Here is a 21,430-nt window from a genome sequence, read left to right as displayed (position 1 = left end):
CTACTTTATGCATTTATTGGCTGATTCTTGTCTATGCTCTGACTGGGGATTGAACCTGCAACCTTGGAGTATCAGGACAACACTCTAACCAACTGAGCTCCAGTGTAGAGGGTTGAATTAATACTGTTCCTCAGACTGTGGCATATTATCATTGGTCTGGGCAAGGCTGTTCTTTTAGTTTCCTTTGTTTGTACACTGATTTTTTTGTTTGTTTTTAAGAGGAAGGGAGAGAGAAACATCAATGATGAGAGAGGATTATTGATTGGCTGCCTCCTGCACACCCCCTACTGGGAATGGAGCCCGTTACCCAGGCATGTGTCCTGACCGGGAATCAAACCGTGATCTCCTGCTTCATAGGGTGACACTCAACCACTGAACCACACTGGCCAGGCTGTACATTGATTTGTATTATTCTTTTTCATTCCTATTTTCCATAGCCAACCTCGCAAATGTGCTTGATGTGTATTCTCTTATTGGTGTATTGTGAATTGTTGCCTGTGTGGATTTGTGGAGTTTTTATTATTGTTTTGGGATTTGGACTTTAGTTAATCATATGCATATGTTTTCCACTTAAGTAAAAGGATTGATGCCACAGACCCCTTTGTTTATTTTTTTAACTCGGAACTGTTTAGCTCTATCCTGTGTGTACATTTCGTCTGTTGCTACTGCCTACTCATCCTGTTCACAGTATACATGCACTACATGGTCTGTACCCATTCTCCATTCATCATCTGGGCTGCCTGCAGCAGCTCACTGCCTCCCTACTCGACCCTGTGCTGCCTTCTGATTGACCTGTGGGAGAGTTTCTCTGGGAAACAGAGCCAGAAGTGGGCTTGCTGGATCCTAGACCAGTGAACTTTCATCATTGTTGAAGCTGGATGATGAATACTAGTAATTAGGGGCTCATTAAACTTTTTGTTTGAAAATCTCCATAATAAAAAGGTGGTGGTGTTTTTTTAAAGGAAATACATCCATCAGACTGCTGAAGCACTGGGACATCCCCACTGTCCAGGAAGTAGCTGTGGGGCCCCTAGGTATTCTCTGCTTGGGGTAGGAAGCCCAGGTCACCCCGTACTGCTCTTCCACCACCTCTGGGCACTTCCATCGGAGCAGGTTGTGGAGGCATCCTCTATAACTATAATGGGTTAGAAGTGAGGCTCTGCCTGCTCTAGTTAGTTGAGGATTGGGGCAGGGCTGACATTTTTCCTGCCCCCAGGACTTGCAAGGCCTACCCAGGTGTTAACTGAAGCAGGTTCCTTCATATCTTCTAAACACATTGCTGGTGGCAGGGGTGCCTGCGGTCTGCACACACATGGGCACATGTGATTGCTATCTGTGCCCCTTATCAGAACCACGGGTTGGGCAGGAAGCAGCATGACCACAGTGGGTTTTTAACCTACATTCTGTTTCATACACACTGTACCATCCTACTTAACCTTCACTGTGGTATGGCAGTTGCTTGGAGCCTTGAGTGATAGAAGGTAGCCTCTGCTGGGAATGAACTCAAACAACAGCCTAACATACACTTAATTTGTTATCTCTTTTCAGTTCAGCTGGGCCTTTCCACACAATTGCACAAAGTGTGATATTTATTTATCCAACAGATATTTACAAGAGCCTATCAAATGCTGTGCTCTGGGGACACAGCAGTAAAAGAAAAAAACTCTGCCTTCAGTGAGCTTATATCGTAATGGGGTGACAGACAGCAGGTGCAATGGTGGTGAGTGCTAAGAAGAAAATAAATTGGGTTGTGGTGGGGTGGGTTGAGAGTAGTGGCTGTTTTAGATGGGCTGTTTAGGAAGTGAGAGGGGCATTGTGGGGACCAAAAAGCAAGTGCAGCAATGGGGGCCGGGCGGGGGGAGGGGTGGCAGGTGGAGGAGGAGGAAGGTCACCTTTCTCAAAAGCTGCTGATAGTTGGAGAATTGGCTTTAGGATACCACAATGTGGAGGTCATTGGTACCCCTGGAAAGGTAATTTGGGGGATTGGAGGAGTTCAAGAGGGAATGGGAGAAGAGGAAGTGAAGGAGGCCATTGCAGACAGCCCTTTGCAGGGTGTTTTTTATTGTAACTGGAGCAGTTGCTGAAGGTGTGGGTGGGATTGAGAGTGTTGTATAAGGTAGGACACATATGCTGACTCATTAGAGGAGGAAAATGTGTTTAACGAACTTGTTGTGAATGACCCCCCCGGGGTGCTTTAGCAAATGTTAAATGACCCTGATCATGAAGGAGAGCCCTGGGAGGGCCTAGTTTTCTTTTTCCCTTGGAGTGCCCTCTTCTCCTTGCTAAAAGTAAGTCTGAAACATTTGGACTATGCTCAAAACATCCATTATAACATGCTTCACTCTTCTATCTTTAATCTTTTTGGGGGAGCTTAAACAGTAGAAATTTGTTTTCTTATGGTTCTAAAGGCCAGAAATGAAGAAAACATTCTACGTGTGTTGATCAGGGTCATTCACTCTTCCAGGGAGCTTAGAATTATTGACTTTCTTCGCTCATGCTTTGTGTCTGGAAGGTCTCTGGGAAATCCTTCTTAACTCATTAGTCAGTAACTACTCGCTCTCTGGGGTCTTTCTGTCTCTTTCTGTATGGTACTCAGCCGTGGTGACAGAAAAGCATGCGGGCCTTCTCACACCCTGACAATTGTTCTCTTTGATAGAACTGATCATTCCACTGCCATTGAGCTCTCAACAACCCCATTCTATTCTTTTGACTTCTTCCTCTTTAGATGCCATTTCAAAGCACAGTTGTGGCCTATAGGACCATGTCCTCTGAGTCCCACCTCCATATACTTCTGTGTTGGAGGTACACTTGAGCAGAACATGCCTTGCTGAGAAGGGGCCAGGACTAGGCTCAGGCAAGAAGCCAGCCTGCGTTCATTCTACCAAATAGCCAAGCCCAGCCTGCAGTGTTGCTGCATGCCAGGGCCCAAGCTGGAGCTGGTACTTTTTATGACGTGAATACAGCAGTGTGTATTCTGCATCCTGAGCTTCTATTGGGCGGCTTCTAGCAGACCTCCAGTGACCTGAAGGCCAGGGCTGTCAGTGTCAATAGATGCGAGTTCCACAGTGCCAGGCAAATGGTGTTTTTCAATATGAGCAGTCACTTAGATTTGAGTGTCATGTCCCTTCGCCTGGTAAGTCAGATACTGGCTGAACATGAACTGGCTGTGTATTCAAGCATTTTCCTTCTTGTCAATGAAAAATCCCTATCTATATATGGGCACTGGGACAGTGCCTTCAGGAATTCCGAAATAAACTATTAGATAGATACTGTGTGAAACTTTCCTTCTTTGTCCTTTTCCCTTCCCTAACTCTCCTTTTCTCCTCCAACCCCAACCTCCAACCACTCACAATGTGCGTGCACACACAAGATGAAAAAAGCAAAGTCATGTAAAGGTTAGATTTTTTTTTTTTTTAATTTATAGAGGAGGGAAGTGGGGGAGAGAGAGAAAAAGAAACATTGATGTGAGAGAGATGCATCGATTGGTTGCCTCTTGCACGTGTTCCAACTAGGGATTCAACCCGAAACCTAGGCATATGCCCTGACTGGGAATCTAACTCACGACCTTCTGGTGCACGGGACAACACTTCAACCAGTTGAGCCATACCCGCCATTTTAAAGTTATATAAATAAAGATCCCAGGACTTGGAAAAGATTATATATTCAGGAGAGAAAGAGGCCAGCAACAAGGTGGTTCCAAGCAGTCATGTTTTTCTAGGAAAATCTGCTGAGGGCACCTACAGAGACTAGATCTGCGTGGCTGGTGCCCTGCTCAGACAGCATCCCCTTGGGAGCTGGAGGAAGTGAGGCTTCCTCCTATTGCTAATGTGGAGGCAGCGCACAATCCGGGCCGGTGGGGGGGGCGGGGGGGGGCGGCGGTGAGAGAACTTCCTTTTTGCCTAAGAACCAGATTTTATTGTCCTTTTGACTTTTTTGAGGGGAGGTGGACCTTGGCCCAACTCCTTGCTATTGAGTTTGTGAGGAAAAATGGAATTCTGCCTTTTCCTAAGAGTGTTCTCTGACATTGTTCAAACATCAGAAAACCCACTCCACAAGCTGCTGTGAGTGTTGGGTCCAGTGGGCGTAGGTGTGCACTGTATTGGATATTGGAAGATGGGACAGCCATTAGGAGGAAAGCATGGTATTCAGCTAAATAACTAGGCATTTCCTGGCCAGACCTATTGTCTACCAGGGGTCCTCAAACTACAGCCCGCGGGCCACATGCAAATACAAATATTGTATTTGTTCCTGTTTGTTGTTGTTTTTTTACTTCAAAATAAGATATGTGTAGTGTGCATAGGAATTTGTTCATAGTTTTTTTTTTTAAACTATAGTCCGGCCCTCCAACGGTCTGAGGGACAGTGAACTGGCCCCCTGTTTAAAAAGTTTGAGGACCCCTGGTCTAGCTTGTGGCTAAAGAACTTAAATAAATTCTGGCTTGACCCTTTGGATACTAGACAATCTTTTGAACGGATGGTCCATCCTTTAAGTAAGACATCTCTAAAGTAAAAGCCAAATGTTTCTCTGGAGACTATGTCCACACTTTTTGAGTCATAATTGGATGTCCCTAACCTTGCCCAAGCATGGTAGCTAGGTAATCAGGGGCTATAATTCAACCTTCATCTTTCCTGGCCAGTAGTTTGGGACTTGATCACATGCTGAGGCTTTGATCTTTTTCTATACTTGTACCTGCTCAGACTCAGTCATCATACTGTGATGTCCTTACACCCCCTCTCCCCATCATTGACTTCCCACACAATCCTTCCAGGTCCTCTCTCTGGAAGAAATGGGTTAGAAGGTCAAAGGAAACAGGACCAATTAGGAGCTGTAGTTTCCCATTCTTCACTTGGCTGGAATGCTGTTGTTGGGCTCCACCTGCCAGGATTGCAGGCTGGACTTGCTGTAGCAGCAGGATGGGGTGGACATCAGCAGGCACACATCCATGTGCTAACGCTGCAGTTCTTGCCTTTGTTCCCACTGTAGATATCTCCATTGAGCCTGTTCCTGTTTGTAGTAAGTGAACAGGAATCAATGTATTGGTTTTGTGATTGGGATTCAGTCTCTATTTTTTAATACCTATATATGTACTTTTTATATATTCATTGATTCTAAGGCCACATACATTTCATAATTTAACAACTCTAAAATCAGGATGTGCCTTGCCATCACATCTTAAAATTACAGGTGGCAGCTTTTTATTCTCTTGGAGGTTCATAATGGTGTCTTTTAAAACCGATGAGCTCATAGAGTCCACAAAATACATATGTAAGGTCAACTTTTTTACTTACTAGTATTTGACTGAAGAATTTGTGTATTTCCTAAAATAGGCAATTTTACCAACAAGTCTCAGTATATTTGAGTTGTACTGGATGCAAATAAACTTGCACTTACCCTGGTAAAATGGCCACCCCACATTGCACATGCTTTGCTCTGCACAGTCACTCCCACATCATCTTTGGTTGGGTTTTAGAATAATGCTGACACTAGAGAGTAGGCAAAGACTATGCAAATATTCCTAAGTAGCTTGGACAAGGCCACCTGACTAGTGAGAGCCTGTTTCTTCTGACTCCTCTATGATTTTCTTTGTTCCAAACCAACCAGTCTAGAATCCAGAAACAGCAAAAATATGTTTGGGGTGGAATAGACCATGCTGAGAGTAGAGAATGTAAATCACTACTGACAGAAACTTTATAGTAGGTAAAAATTGGGAATCCAAATGTCCACAGAATAAAATAGCTAAGCACAACATATTACTATAAAATGCATAGAAACTGCAAGTGATAAGTATGTAGATTGTGGCTGATACAAATAAGTAAGTGTATTTAACGAGCAGAATATTACTATCTAGGCAGAGAGGACTCTGGGAAGGTAGTGGCTGGTATACATGTCTTTCTTAGCTCTTTGATCTCTTCCGATGCCAAGCAGAGGGGCAGGCAGGCAGGGCTCAGAAGGAGTTGGAAAGGCTGAGCTCCTAAGAAAATGCGAAGGTAGAAGTTATGGGGGAGAAGATAAGAGACCTGGAAGATGGACATTTGACATATAAGTAGCAGGAGTACTACAAGGAGAAAAAGGCAGAGGAAGGGTGTATCAATCAGGACAGGCTAGTAGAACTAGGTTATAATATAATAACAAAACAGTCGAATAAGCTTAGTAGTTTAACTCAGCAACTTTATTTTTTCCCCACGCTACAGTATCCAGTACAGGTCAAAGAGTGTTGGGGAGAGGGGCTTGGGGGGGAGGGCTCTGTTGATTGTTGTTACTCGGGAACCAAGGTGATAGAGGCTTCATCTCACTGCAGCAATGCAGGTAATGTTGGGGAATCATGAATTAGTGCTTAATGTGCACTTGGAAGAACATGCATTACTTCTGCTCTCATTTCACTGTCCAAAGCAAATTATAAACCAGCCTTTAACTTCAAAGGGAGCAGGCAAATGCAGTCCTACTATACAGTGGGGCCTTGACTTACGAGTGTCCCGACTAAGGAGTTTTTCAAGATACGAGCCGTCTCTCAGCCGATTTTTTGCTTTGAGTTGAGAGCTAAAATTCGGGTTACGAGCCAGCTTCAGATACCCTACCGCTAGTTAGTGCAGCGAACGTTACTGTGAATGCCACAACATCAGCCCAGCATCACGGGTCTCACTTGTTCACTGTTGATTTGACATATGAATAATTTGAGTTACGAGCTCCGTCACAGAACGAATTAAACTCCTAAGTCAAGGCCCCACTGTATAGCTAAAAGGAGGAAAGCTGGAAAAATTTGGTGAATGGCACTCATAGCTTACAACTAGGGGAAATAACTAAGATGCATCTAAGCATATTCTAGTAAAATTACTGAATTCTAAGGGTGAAGAGGAAAATGTTTCAGGCCAAAGGAACATATTATTTACGAAGAAAAAAGAATCCCACTGGCATCAGATTTTCTATAAGTTGTACCAAGATGCTATATAAATAAACCTACAGATCACTAAAGGGAAAAAGGAAGGCATCATAGAATCTGATGCACAGGCAGACTTTCATTCAACATAGTACTGGAAGTTCTAGCCAGAGCAATTAGGCAGGAAAAAGAAAACACATTCAAATCAGAAAGGATAAAAGTAAAATATCAAATGGTATGATATTATCTATATATATAAAAGCCTAAGTGACTGTTCGACCGCTCGCTATGATGCACACTGACCACCAGGGGGCAGGCGCTCAATGCAGGACCTGCCCCCTGGTGGTCATTGTGCTCCCACAGCCAACCTCCCCAGCTGGCCAACCTCCCACGCCCCGATCGCCAGCCAGGCTGAGGGACCCCACCCGTGCACGAATTCGTTAACCGGGCTTCTAGTTATATAGAAAACCCTAATGACTCCTCCAAAACTTAGAACTAATTACCAAATTCAGTAAAGTAAATGAACTGTTAAAAAAAGAAGTTAAGAAAACAATTCCACTTACAATAACATCAAAAAGAGTGAAATACTTAGGAATAAATTTGACTAAGGAGATGAAAGATCTGTACATTGAAATCTATAAGACATTGGAATAAATTGAAGACATAAATAAATGGGAAGATGTTCCCGTGTTCATGGATTGGAAGAATTAATATTGTTAGTTGTCCATACTGCCAAAAGTGATCTACAGATCCAATGCAATCACTATTAAAATTCCAGTGGCGTTTTTCACAGAAATAGAAAAAACAATCCTAAAATTCACATGGAACTGCAAAGACCCTAAATAGCTAAAACATCTTGAAAAATAATAAAGCTGGAGGCATACTTGCTGAATTCGAACTGTGTTACAAAACTGTTGTACTCAAAACAGTATGGTATTGGCAAAAAAACAGGCACATAGCCCTGGCCACTGTGGCTCACTTGGTTGGAGTGTTGTCCTGTGCACCAAAAGGTCCTAGGTACCATTCCCGATTGGGGGACGTGCAGGAGGCAACTGATTGATATTTCTCTCTCTCCCCCTCTCCCTTTCTTTCTACAGAATCAATGAAAAACATCCTCAGGTGAGGATTAAAAAATAAAATAAAATCAACACAGACCAGTAGATCAGAATAGAGAGTCTAGAAAAAATTATATATGCTCAATTAATTTTTGACAAGGGCACCAAGAATACACAATGGGGAAATGATAATCTCTTCAATAAATGATGTTAGAAAAACAATATCTACATACAAAAGATTGAAATTGAACCCTCTAGCTTACACTATACACAAAATTAACTCAAAATGGATTCAAGAGCATAAGATCTGAAACCTCAAAAACTTGTATAATTGAAATTTACTGAAATGTTAAGCATTCTCCCCTGCCCCGCCCCCCCAAAAAAAAGGGTAACTGTGAAGTGATCGATGTGTTAATTAGCTCAATTGTGGGAATCCTTTCACAATTATACCTATATCAAGTCATTATGCTGTGCACTTTTTTTTTTTAATATATATTTTATTGATTTTTTACAGAGAGGCAGGGAGAGAGATAGAGAGTCAGAAACATCGATGAGAGAGAAACATCGATCAGCTGCCTCCCGCACATCCCCCAGTGGGGATGTGCCCGCAACCCAGGTACATGCCCTTGACCGGAATCGAACCTGGGACCTTTCAGTCCGCAGGCCGACGCTCTATCCACTGAGCCAATCCAGTTTCGGCCTGTGCACTTTTTTAAAAGAATTTATTAGTTGATATGCAAGAGAGAGATAAATTTATTGTTCCATCCATTTGTGTATTTATTGCTTGATTCTTGTATGTGCCCTGACTGGGGATTGAACCCCTAACCTTGGCATGTTGGGGCAACACTCTAACCACCTGAGCTACCCAGCCAGAGCTGCACTTTAAATGTATTGTAATTTTATTTGTCAACTTTACCTTAATAAAGCTGAAGAGAGAGAGAAAAAAGAATCCTATAGTTAAGATATTCATTCAACTGCTTAACTGTCACTCCTTCAGAGGGGCCTTCCCCGACCACTAGCTAACTTAACACACATACACATCTCACTGCTTGACACTTTCCAGTGGCTTATTATGAAAATTTCAAACATACACAAAAGTTGAAAGTTTAACTCATGAATCTTATTTTTTAAAATTATTTTGTTATTTATCTGTTTGTTTTTTAACATCTTTTTTTTTTTAAATCCTCACCTGAGGGTATTTTTCCATTGATTTTTAGAGAGAGGGAAAGAGAGAAATATCGATGTGAGAGAAACATCAATTGGTTGCCTCCTGCACTTGCCCTGGAGCCTGCAACCGAGGTACATGCCCTTGACCGGAATCAAACCCAGGACCCTTCAGTCCACAGGCTGATGCTCTATCCACTGAGCCAAACTGGCTAGGGCATGAATCTTATTTTTGATGCATTTCATTTTTAATACAGTAATCAGCACACCATCTAAATGTTTCATCATGTTTGTCACTAACCACAGTTCAGTATTTGCTTACGCTTTTTTTCCTGGTTGAAGTACAATTTACAAACAATGAAATCTCAAATATTGATAGTATATTCATTGAATTTTGACAAATGCATGCATATATGTAACCCAAATCCTCTTTGTGATGTAGAACATTTTCATCACCCCAGAAAGTTCTCTAATCCCCTTTTCAGTCTGTCTCTGCCCCAGCCCTACCTCATAGAGACAGCCATAGTTCTGATTTTTCTCCACCATAGGTTAGAGTTCCCTATTCTAGAACTTCATATAATTGGAATCATAATATGTGCTCTTTTGTGTCCTTCATTAGCATGTCCTTTTTATAAAAATGTATGTTTTAATTGCTTTCAATGAGAGGGAAGGAGAGGGAGAGATAGACACATTACTGATGAGAGAGAATCATCAATCGACTGCCTCCTGCACGCCCCCGACTGGGGATCTAGCCTGCAACCCAGGCATGTGCCCTGACCGGGAATTGAACCGTGACCTCCTGGTTCATGGGTTGACGTTCAACCACTGAGCTGTGCCAGCTGGGCAGCATGTCCTTAATAGTCATGGATGTTGTTACATGTATCAGTGCTTTGTTGCTTTTTATTGCTTAGTAGTGTTCTATTGCATTCCATGGTTATACCGCAGTTTGTTTATCCAGTCTGTTGACGGACAGTTGGGTTGTTCCAGTTTTTGCCTGTTACGAATGAAGCTGTGTTGGACATTCTTATACATATCTATTTGTAGACGTATGTTTTCATTTCTTTGGGGTAAATATTTAGATGAGGAATTGCTTGGGTTAGGTTAGGTGTCTATTTTTATAAGGAACTACGAAATCTTTTCCCAAAGTGACTGTGTCATTTTGTACTTTGTCCAACAAAGTGAAAGTTCCAGTTTCTCCACATTCTCACCAACATTTGATGTTGTAAGTCATTTACATTTTTATTTGGCATTTTAATAAACAGGTGTATTAGGGCTCTCCAGAGAAACAGAACCGAGAGAGAGAGAGAGAGAGAGAGAGAGAGAGAGAGAGAGAGAGAGAGAGAGAGAGAGAGAGAGAGAAAGAGAGAGAAAGGGGGTGGGGGGAGAAAGTAAGGAATTGGCTCATATAATCAAGGAAGCTGAGAAGTCTCATAATCTGCCAGAAATCCCAGGAGAGCCCATTGCCTTTAGTCCCAGTCCCAGTCTGAAGGCTTGAGAACCAGGAGAACTGATGGAAACAGGTGAGCCCCAGGCCCTGGAACAGAAAGAAGTCTGGAGGTTGAGTCCAGGAAAGCAGTGTTGAAAGAGACAGAAGCTAGAACTCCTGGACCTTTACCTAGTCCAGAATGTTCTCCAGGAGAGACCAACCCACATCTCAGCCAATCATAGACTGGTTTCCAGAGGGATAGGGGAGGGGAATGGATACCTCTGCTCTTGGGGACACATCTCTGCAGTAAGAGAAAGTCATCCCGGGTTACTTCTTGCTCTAACACTTGCAGTATGTCCCACTGGATCAAATTCATTTAGTCATGTCTCATTTTACCGACATGAAGCACCACCAGGATGTGAGAGGGACAGATCCAAGCTGGAAACCAGGAACTGGACAGTAGGGACGCATTGTTGGGGGTAGGGCTCTCTGAGCCCCTAGGTGAGAGGAGTCCCCATTCTCCTCCCCCGCCCCGCCCTCCTCCCCAAGACAAGAGGTCCTGCCTGAATGGCATGGCTTCATACTCCCTGGGTGCTTCTTTTGATTCTTCTCTGTTTAGGTGATCCCAGAGACATGCAGAACTGGGGCAGCGTTAAAATAGCGCATCAGCATAGAGGGAGGGTCAGGGAGGGAACTGGGGCAACATGCAGAGCACAGGTCTGAGAAATCAGGTCTTAAAGGAGAAGGTTGCAGTTTTGTAGAATGAGAAGTAAATGGTCCCCGGAGAACAAGAACTTTAATTTTTATTGCAAGATAAATGTTCAGGAGGATTGGGAGAGTTATAACTTGAGCCAGTTGCCGCTTTCCTGGCAGTAAAAAGGGGTCAAGACCCTGCACTGGGTGGCGAATACAGGTTTGTCACCTCTGTTCCCTGGTCTCTGGTCCCGCTGAGGATTCCCCACTTAGGCAGGACACTGTTGAAAGAGAGGAAGCAGCTGGGTTCTTCTGGCTGATCAAACTGTCCTCAGCTTTTCTGACTGTATAACCTTGAGCTGGTCTCTTGGTTCACTCTCGTCACTTTGTCGGTGGCAAATTGTAAAGACACAACATGTGCAGGGCACTGTCTCTGAAAGTCAATTAGATGGAAGAGAGAGGAAGGCAGCTGGTGCACTTACTGTCTGTTCACCTGGCTTCCAGGGCAATGGACAGGGTCTAGTCTCAGATGCAGTTATGGGATCTCCTGGGAACTCGACCTGTTGCTTTCTCATGAGGGAAAATCAGGCATCTCCTATCTGCTTCCTGAGTGCTGATGAAGGTCTCATGAAATTTAACAAAATCATGTCAGTTGGACAACTTTGCAGGACTGATTTTAATTTGATTTGGACTTTTTTCCAAAATGGTATCAACATTTCCTAGATATCTTAACCTTTAGATAGCTCATGAAGATCACAGAATTTATCATTTCGTAGGGCTGTTGGTGTTGAATCATGACAGGACAATTATGAGAAAAGATTGGGGCAGTAGAAGGGTAGAATCCATCTTGATCACCAATGACCTTTCAGGAAAGAAGGTGGGAAAGACATTAGTTTTTTCCCTAAAGTTTTCCATTTCTCTAACCTGTTGCCTTTTAATTTCCATTTAAAAGGTAATTTGCAAACTCAGCATCTTACAGCCAGTGCTGTAGGCTCCGGGGCCAAGTGGAAAGCAGAACTCTGTTCTTCCATATTAACAGAATTCCCCGGAAAAAAAAAATTTTTTTTCATTGTTTTAGTTTATGGAATTATCCAGGACTGTGGGTACTTCAGGAGAAATTGGGACTACATGGGAGATTTTAAATTAGTATTTAGTAATACTGGTGCCTGTGGCATTTAGGTTGTTTCTGCAGTGTAACTCCTGCTAGTCACACAGCTTGGCGAGGAGGTGCACTGGCTGTCAGACTTCCTGGGTGCTGCGTGCCAGCTCTGGTTGTCTTGGGCAAGTGACTTTCCTTGATGTCCTCTTCTGCAAATTAGTACCCACCTCATACTGTGTCAACGAGAAGACATGTGAAGCCCAGTGGTTGCCCATAGTAATGACTCAATAAACGTGACCTGTTATTATGTGCAAGAGTGGGTGCTTTGGGAGATTAACAGGGACCGTGGTCCACATTCGCTGTAGGAAAGTGCCGTACAGGTGCTCTGGAAGTTTAAGGAATCAGAATTAGCAAGCAAACTGGCCACCCCCTCACACACTGCATGGTCTCTGCCTATGCACCCTATGCTCCATCCCCCTATCTCTCGGCCCCCAGATCCTTCCCCCAGTCCTCCTGTGCCTTCCTCCTTGTCAAGGGTTGCCATGTGTGATGAAGGGGCTACCACATACATTTGATTAGCTGCTTTTTAGCGTGCTTTCAAGTTTCTTATTTCATTGGCTTCTAGCAAGAGTCAGGTAAATGACTCTTTTTCATTTTAGGAAACTGAGGTCCAAGGAGGCTATCTTGGCATTTTCTACTTACATAATAGACTTCGAGTTATGTCTTAAGCCTTACTCCTTTCCTCCACTACCTCCTCCCCCCGGCATCCAGAGATAGTGATCCAAGTGGCCCTAACCTTGCTTTTGCTGGAATGTAGGTCTCTTCCTACTATAGTGGCATGTCCTCCCAGTCCAGCTCTTTCTTAAAACCCTGTTCTGAGGTATGTCTTCCCAGCACCACCTAGTAATTAACTCCATTCTGAAACTACCTACCTGGAGATAGCATCAGATCCCTCAGGTTAAGGGCTCAGTCCCATAAAACTGCCTCCCCCACTCCTCCTTTCAAACACCAATTACAAGTCCAGGTTGTCATCTCTGCTTCTGACCAACTCTGCTGTTAATCAGAGGTTCCCACAATCCCCTCCTTACTTTCATGCCATTTGTTAGAGCAGCTTACAGAACTCAGAGAAACATTGCAGTACTAAACTACCAGTTTATTATAAAAAGGTATAACTCAGGAGCAGCCAAGGGAAGAGATAGATAGGACATGGTATGGGGAAAGGGCCCGGAGCTCTCATGCCTTCTTCAGGGACACCCCTATCCCTGAATCTCTCCGTGTTCATCAACCTGAAAAGCTCTCTGATCCCTGTCCTTTTGGGTTTCTGTGGAGCCTTCATTACATGGGCTTAGTTGATTAACTCATTGGCCATTGGTGGTTGAGCTCAATTTCTAGCCCCTCTCCCCTCCTCAAAGTCTATTACGTAAGTGGGAGGTTGGGGGGTGGGACTCAAAGTTCCAACCCTCTCATCAGCTGAGGGTTCCCCTGGAAGCCAGCCCCTAGCTTTAGTTTACCAGGGGGCTTTCCAAAAGCTGCCTCATTCACATAAACTCTGGTGTGGTTGAAAAGGGCTTGTTATGATTAATAAGACACTCCTTTCACCTCATGGCTCTGGAGTTATTTTTCAGGAACTGATGACAACAGACCAAATATTTATTATTGGTCTTAGGATGTTCGGAAATCTCAAGGGTTTTGGGTGCTCTGTGCCAGTAACGGGACAAAGACCAAACATATTTATTATGAATCACAGCATCACACCTGTGAACAACTTTCCTCTGATGGAAAGGACTTCCGATTGGGAACTAAGAATCTGATTCTAGTCTCAACCCTGCTCCCTCAGTTTGACCTGATGGTCTAGCTGGGGCCTCTTTCTTTATCTGTACAACTTGGTTTTTCCTGGGAAATAAATGATCAGTGATGTTCCCTTGTAGTCCTTGTTGGGTGGCTGCTTCCCAGTCCTTTAGCTGTAACTCCTCTCCTTTCCTGCAATCAATGAATCACATTGGGATTTAGGGATTGGCTAATGCTGTTATTGCGATAACCATGACTCTGTTCTAAGTTATCAGGAAAGTGAAGAATGTGTGAGGTGTAAGGTTTTTTATTAGTAACAAATCACTTTAACACCTACCAGTGTCTGTGTCAGGGCCTGATCCAGACCTCATTGCATCCGTCCTGGCCTGCCCACAGCCCTGGGCCCTCGGCCTGCAGATAGAGTGCTGACTTAGCAAGTTTAAAGTAGACATATCCTGTAGTCACTTCAGTTGTTGCAAAACTGGTATTTTGAGTCAGAAAAGAAGGTGAGCCAATCTCTGAAGAAAATGAGACAATCTTCTAGTGCAGCGGTTCTCAATCTGTGGGTCGCGACCCCTTTGGCAGTCGAACGACCCTTTCACAGGGGTCGCCTAAGACCATCCTGCATATCAGATATTTACATTACAATTCATAACAGTAGCAACATTACAGTTATGAAGTAGCAACAAAAATAATTTTATGGTTGGGTCACAACATGAGGAACTGTATTTAAAGGTCCAGAAGGTTGAGAACCACTGTTCTAGTGGCTGGTCATTCTGTGGAATGCTATTTGATATAAGTTTATTTGCAGGGAACAGGCATGAGGGCAGGTCCAAGGTTGCCTGAGTAAGGCCACGTGGAGAGGAAAGACATTGGTGAAGGGGTGGAATTCTCCTGTCCTGGAGCAGCTAACGGTCCACACAAACTCCCAACCTTTTTATCTATTTCATAAGAAATGTCACTGATAGATATTACCAGCATCTAATAAAATTGTACATGGAACATTCTGATTGAAAATTAATAGAAGAGCCAAATCTTCACAACAATAGCTTCTTAATAGTATTGGGTCTTTTGGTAGAATGGAAAAATATCCATTGAAAATAATTTCAATAAAAGTAAAATGGGGGGAAATTGGAAGTAGTTTATCGGTGTTTATAAAAATAGCCCTGGCAGTGCTCAGTGGTTGGAGTGTTGGCCCGAGTACTGAAGTGTCTCGGGTTCGATGCCCAACAAGAGCACATCCTTGGGTTGCAGGTTTGATCCCCAGACCCAGTCGGGTGCATGTGGGAGGCAACCAATCTGTATGTCTCTCACATGGATCTCTCTCTCTCTCTCTCTCTCTCTCTCTCTCTCTCTCTCTCCCTTCTCTTCCCCCCCCCCCCCCGCCTCCAATGTTCTCCCCTCCCACCCTACCCCTCCCTTCCACTCTCCTTGAGTGAGGATTAATAACAAAAATAGTTTATAAAAAAATAAGTCAAGGGACTATGGTTGCTTCATGAAGTTTAGCTCAGAAGATTCTCAACTGAAATCTCCAATACTGATAGAATTCTGATGAAACCCCTTGGGTGTGTAAACAGTCCACACTTGGGAATAGAACCCTGTGTTTGCCTGGTGTTGTGAAACAGCTGTTACTCTCAGTGGCATATGGCCAAGACACACAAGACATTTGGGAGCACTCTGGCTTGCACACTCAGAGGACAGCTGCCTTAGCCCAGGGAGGCAAAGGTGCTCTGAGTGAGGGATGGAGATGCTGATGACAGTAGGAATTCCTCCCACGGGGCACCCAACCAAGTGGTTCGAGGGCTGTGAAGTGGAAGGGTGTTCAATGCTTTGTTGTTCAAAGACAGATTATTTAGTTGCTCTGATTTGATGCCTGTCAATTCCCATTGCCCCTTAGACCCCCTTAGAAAAGGGTCTAAAAGAAAATAAAACTCAAATTAGCAGTGGTGACTTCTGATAAACTTCAATGAGGAGCATATGACTGGGAGAGCACTAGTGAAAAATGGGAGTCGGGGGCTGTGATAAAATAACAAAATTTTGGGTGGTTTAATGAAGGAGCAATCAAGTCTAGGATATATCTAGATTTGAATTCTCCATGTCAACTCTGGCCCCACATGGCCATAGTCATTTAAGAGTATCTACATTTATAACGAATATACTTAGTTCAGAGAAAACATTTCATCCTGTTTTCCTCTTTTTCAGGTTTCAAGTGCCCCATTTGCTCCAAGTCTGTGGCTTCTGATGAGATGGAAATGCACTTTATAATGTGTCTGAGCAAACCTCGCCTCTCCTACAATGGTAAGCGCTTGGCTGGGAGCTTCTGAGTGAGGTCTTCCCAACCTCACGTGCCTCTGGGCAGCACTTCCACCCACCTTCCGGCGGGAATAGTCAGGGAACACCTGACTGTTAGCAAGTCTTGCTGCGCCAATCAGAGGCGAAGAGCAGTGTGACCAGGAAGGAAGGCCCAGGGATCAGGGTTATGGTACCAGGAAGTCTCTTGGGTCACTCAGTCCCACTGCCCTTTCTTCCAACCCCTTGGTTCCTTGGACCTCTGGTTGGGTGATAGAGCTCTGCCCATTCTCACACCTGACAGCAGAGGGTGTGACCTCTCCTTGGGGGACGGGGAGTTTGTGCCAGTGGTTTGCATGGAGTGCTTAAGCCCTGATTCTGCCTGGCAGAATGGGTGCAAGATGTGGACACCCTTAGGGAATAAAAACATTGAGCTGCCACCTGGTCACTCCTACCATGGAGCCTGCCTCAGAGCTGAGCAGTGAATACACAGGTAGGAAACTGGGCCAGGGATTCCATGAAACCCACATCCCCCTAAGTGGCACCTCTGTGGACGAAATGAGTGTCAGCATCTGCCTGGTATGCCGTGGATAAGGATTTGGAGCCTGGCTGATCTGAGTTCAAAGCCTGCCGCAACCACTTACTGACTATTATCCTAGACAAGTTGCTCAGTTTAGCAGAGCCTAGGTTTTCTGGTCCATAAAATAGGGACATCAATACCTGATTCATAGGGTTTTTGTCAGGATAAAGTAAGATATCCTATATAATAAAAGGCTAAAATGCAAATTGTCCCCTCAACTGAGAGTTCGACCAGAGGGCGGGGCCAGCTGGCCAACCACCCACGCCCCACCCCCGCCCAGCCCGATCAGCCTGATGGGGTGGGCCAGACCCCACCATGCACTAATTAGTGCCCCAGGCCTCTAGTTACACATAAAACCCTTCAGCACAGAGCCTGGCACATGGTCAGTGCTCAGGAAGTTACAGCAGTCCTGAAAGAGGTGAGGCCATCCTAGGTTTCTTTTCATCATTTTGTGGAGTGGACTGACTTCTGTTCAGTGCTGCTAGTGGCTCTCTGGTTTTCCATTCTTTTTTCTTTTTTTTAAAAAAAATTCATTTTAGAGAGAGAGGGAGAGAGATAGAAACATCAATAATGTGAGAGAAACATTGATATAATGTGAGAGAAACATTGATTGACTGTCTCCTGCACGCCCCCCCCCCCCCCCCCCACTGGGAATCGAGTCGCAACCCGGGCATGTGCCCTGACCAGGGATCGAACCTTGATCACCTGGTTCATGGGTCTACGCTCAACCCCTGAGCCACACCAACCGGTTAGTGGTTTTCCATTCTTATGTGCTTAGTTTGGTCTTCCAACCATGTTCATCAGAGAACTGTGTTCTCTACAAGAACAGGCACTGGATCTGAGTGGGACACACCCCGACCCTGGCACTGGGCCCGCTTCTAGGATTAAAGTCACAGCAGTGCTTAGGAAAGGAGTTCTGTGACCTCTCAGGGAATCTGAGGACTGGACAGGAGATGAGCCTGGATTGCTTTGCCCCATCCTCATGGTGAAAGTTTCCTGGGTAGACTCTTTACAGACTTGTCCTTGGGCTCCTGCCTCCTCAGATCCCCATGCCCTCCTTTCTCCACCCAGCATTAGCCCAGGGAGGCCTGGTGATTCCAGATTTTTCCTGTGAAATGAACCTGAAAAATCTAACCCACTCAATTCTCCTGAAAACACATCCTAATGTTCTCATCTCTTCTTTATTTGCTCAGCCAAAGGCTCTGGGTGCATGTGTGCGGGATGGTTACTTGCTGTCTCAGCTACACTCAGTCTGGTAGGAGGCCCAGCCGCAGGAAGTTCTGGCCCTATCTCTGTCCCCTTCATAGTCTCCTGGTGTCCAGGAAGCCCTTCTTCTCCCCAGTGGACAGCCTCTCCCTGTCCCTGGGGATGACGGCTGCAGTGTTTGAATCAGTTGTCACGCGCACTCTGGGCTTTGCGGTGGACTTGTCAGTGTGCGTACCTTGGAGGCTGCCCCAGCTCCTCTTTGTCCTGTTCCTTGTCTCTGCCTGGGACCACAGAGGAGAGGAGTCTTCTCCCCAGCCATGGCCTCAGAAACTGTTCGCTTATTTTCCAAACTGCACAGAGCCCGATGAAGACCGCTTTCTGTCCCGTGGGTTGCTGGGAAGAGATCTCTGTAGACACTGACTGTGTCATAAGAACACAAAGCAGCCTCAGAGTGGGCTCACCCGAGAGGGTAGGCTCCTGGTGTCATCAAGGACGCCTATGCAAAGGCAGCTGCGGAGGACAGAGTGCTCTTGGGGCCACCTGAGAACGGGGTACCACTGGTCCCTTTTGGGGAAGGGGAGGGGCTTGGGCTCTATCCTGGAGAACTGCCGTGCTGCTCATTGGTCTCCTCTCTGCTGCAGCCATGGGGAAGGGTCTCCTTTCCTTCACCTTCACCTCCATAGGAGAACAGGCTTGGCAGCCACATGTGGTCTGAGCACAGGTCACCCGCAGAAGCCACACTCAGAGTCTGAGTCCCCTTAGAGGACGAGGAGGTTGGCCGGCCAGCCTGAGACATCACTATGGCTGTCCCCATTTTTTCCCTCCTCCTCTAATTGAAAAGCCACCTCCTCAGGGCGTGTGTGTGTGTGTACACGCGTGTTAGAGGCTTTAAGCTCAAGGATCTCCTTTGCAAAAGCCAGTGTTTTACCACGAGAGGCAAAGAGAGGGCATGTTGCATGGGTCCTATCAGTGGAATTGGTCATAGGGTGATGAAGGTGCTTTAGAAACAGTGGTCTGGCCCCTCTGTGTGCACTGTTAGTGTGGAAGGAGGCTTGTGACTGGACTCCTCATATTGTCTTTCCTTTCTGAAGACACCTAGACCTTCCAGGGAAGAAGGCGTTGGCCACCTGGTTTGTACATGCAGTGGGAGTCTCCAGGGCTGGCCTAGGTCCTGTTCTTGTTCAGATAAAGCATGGGCCTTTCAGGGTCCACAGGCCAAAGCCCCAGGCAGGACCTCTAGATATTTATTTTGGTTTTGCCAGTAACATATCTTACCCAGAATTTCTTATCATACCAACCTCCCAGCTTTACTTTATCTTTTCTGATTAAAATAAGTGAGGAGACTTAAAGAGTCTGAAGTATAGAACTCTCAGAATCTTTCTGGAAAGGGGGCAGGGTGAGACTTTCCCAGTTAGTTATAGAGAGAAATGCTATTTTCTTATGAAGATTCACTAGAACTCCTGCTCACTGCCCTGGAGGTCTCCCCTCTACACTCACACGTACACTTTCTGTAATTGCTGGCACTAGTTGGGGATTTTTAAAGAAAATTTACAGTGGTTATAAAAGATGAAATTTAGTTAACCACCAAAGGGAAAAAAAGTAGAAACCTCCTAAATGAGGCAGACAGAAAGTAGCATTTTTCTTATTATGAGGGTTGGCCTGAGCAGTAGGTTGGAAGGCCTCCAGTAGCCGCCTGCCAGATTAAAAAACACACCAAACACTTTAGTAAAGACAAGACTAGTTCAACTGGTTTGCCCAGTGTTCAAGAGAAATGCAAAGACCTGTAACCTGTGCTGGGGCAGGTGCTAACCCCCTGCTGGAGGGGCAGGGAGGCCGCCAGACCCCAGAGCACTGATGTTACATCTCTCATGCTCCTCTTCCAGGGCAGCTCGGAACCCAGGACTCCTGGGAGATAAGGATGGAGTTGGAGAGACCCATTTTTGTGGGTAAATGTGGTCAGCTTGAATGGGACTTGTAACTTCTCTCCCTTTCCAACATCTGTTTGTGGTTCTGAGACTGGGGGGGTTTGCCCTCAAGAGTATGTACTCAAATTTTGACTAACAAATTGCTCAGCTAGCAGAGTGAGCCTCAAGATGGGGAACCTGATTTTGCTGTGAACAGATGAGAGTCGGATACAGGGGTGAGGGGAGGCGTGACAGATGACTGACTGCCCACTGAAAGCATAGGAGGCCCTGGTTCCAGGACCAGCCAGGGGCTCTTGGCCCTGGGAACTTCTGGTGTGTGGCGGGTTCCATTGCCATTGGTATCAGGAGAGCTTGGTGGTGCTCAGAGCGGCTTCAGGAGATTCTTCTCGGCCTTTTTAATTTTTTAAATATGTTTATATTGATTTTTAGAGAGAGAAGGAGAGGGAGGGAGAGAGAAACATCAATCAGCTGCCTCCTACATGCCCCCTACTGGGGATCGAGCCAACAACCGGGCATGTGCCCTGACCCAGAATCAAACCGGCAACCGGTGCATGGAACAACATTCAACCAACTGAGCCACACCGGCTAGGGCTCCCTCAGCTTTCTTTGGGAATGCAGACCCCATGCCCTGCTCCTTCGAGATCCTGACTGCCCTTCCTCTCATCTGCCAAAGGTCATTGCCCCCAACTTCAGGCCTCTTAAAATACTGAATGTCACACAAGGTTTAAAGGAGAGGGAATTGGGTTCCTCTCAAAGCAGGAATACCTGCTGCTAGTTTACCTCTAACTGAGCCAGCAGACCTGAGCACGTGGTGCTCTGTGGGCCCGTGTCTCTACTGAGGCCTGTATTTGGAATGGAAATGCCTTTTCTTGGGTCTGGGGAAGCCAGGTCGTGGCGGAGGGTTTGCCTAGCCCAATAGGGCGTGCCGGGGTCCAGCCCCAGCGGGTCCAGGGGTCCCCAAAGGTGTGGACGGAGTCGGCGAAGAAGGAAGGGCATGGAGACAGCGTTCAGTTGATCAGCATGGTTGGGTTCTCTTGCCTGGTTCTATTGCCAGGTTCTGTAGGTTCTCCAGCCAGGTTCAGTCCGTTTCTCTTGCCAATTTCTGTAGTCTTCCAAGCCCCTGTGTTCTTGATTCTGTGTTCTGAGTTCTGACTCTTGCTGTCTTGTTACATCTGTATTTATACCAGTTGATTCAATCCTATCAATTTCTATTACAAAGGTTAGGGCGTTTCTTATCTCCATTCCAGGGAGTAAAGATTATGTAGCTTAAGCATGATTGTTCATAGTTAAAGTGATTAGTTACCCGCCTGGCACTTAGTTGAGGGGTTTTA

The 21,430-nt window shown here is 45.3% G+C and overlaps 1 protein-coding gene across 3 annotated transcripts in view; it reads left to right on the top strand.

Moving 5' to 3' along the window:
• Nucleotides 1-21,430, top strand: part of ZNRF1 (zinc and ring finger 1) — a 100,663-nt gene that overhangs the window by 68,437 nt on the left and 10,796 nt on the right. For all 3 annotated transcript variants that reach the window (XM_059667440.1, XM_059667439.1, XM_059667441.1), the window contains exon 2: nucleotides 16,302-16,397. In XM_059667440.1, coding sequence (XP_059523423.1) covers nucleotides 16,302-16,397 — 96 coding nt within the window. The remainder of the gene's footprint in view (nucleotides 1-16,301; nucleotides 16,398-21,430) is intronic.

This window comes from Myotis daubentonii, chromosome 15, assembly GCF_963259705.1.
Source record: "Myotis daubentonii chromosome 15, mMyoDau2.1, whole genome shotgun sequence".
Taxonomy (NCBI): domain Eukaryota; kingdom Metazoa; phylum Chordata; class Mammalia; order Chiroptera; family Vespertilionidae; genus Myotis; species Myotis daubentonii.
This window is presented reverse-complemented; position numbering and strand designations above follow the sequence as displayed.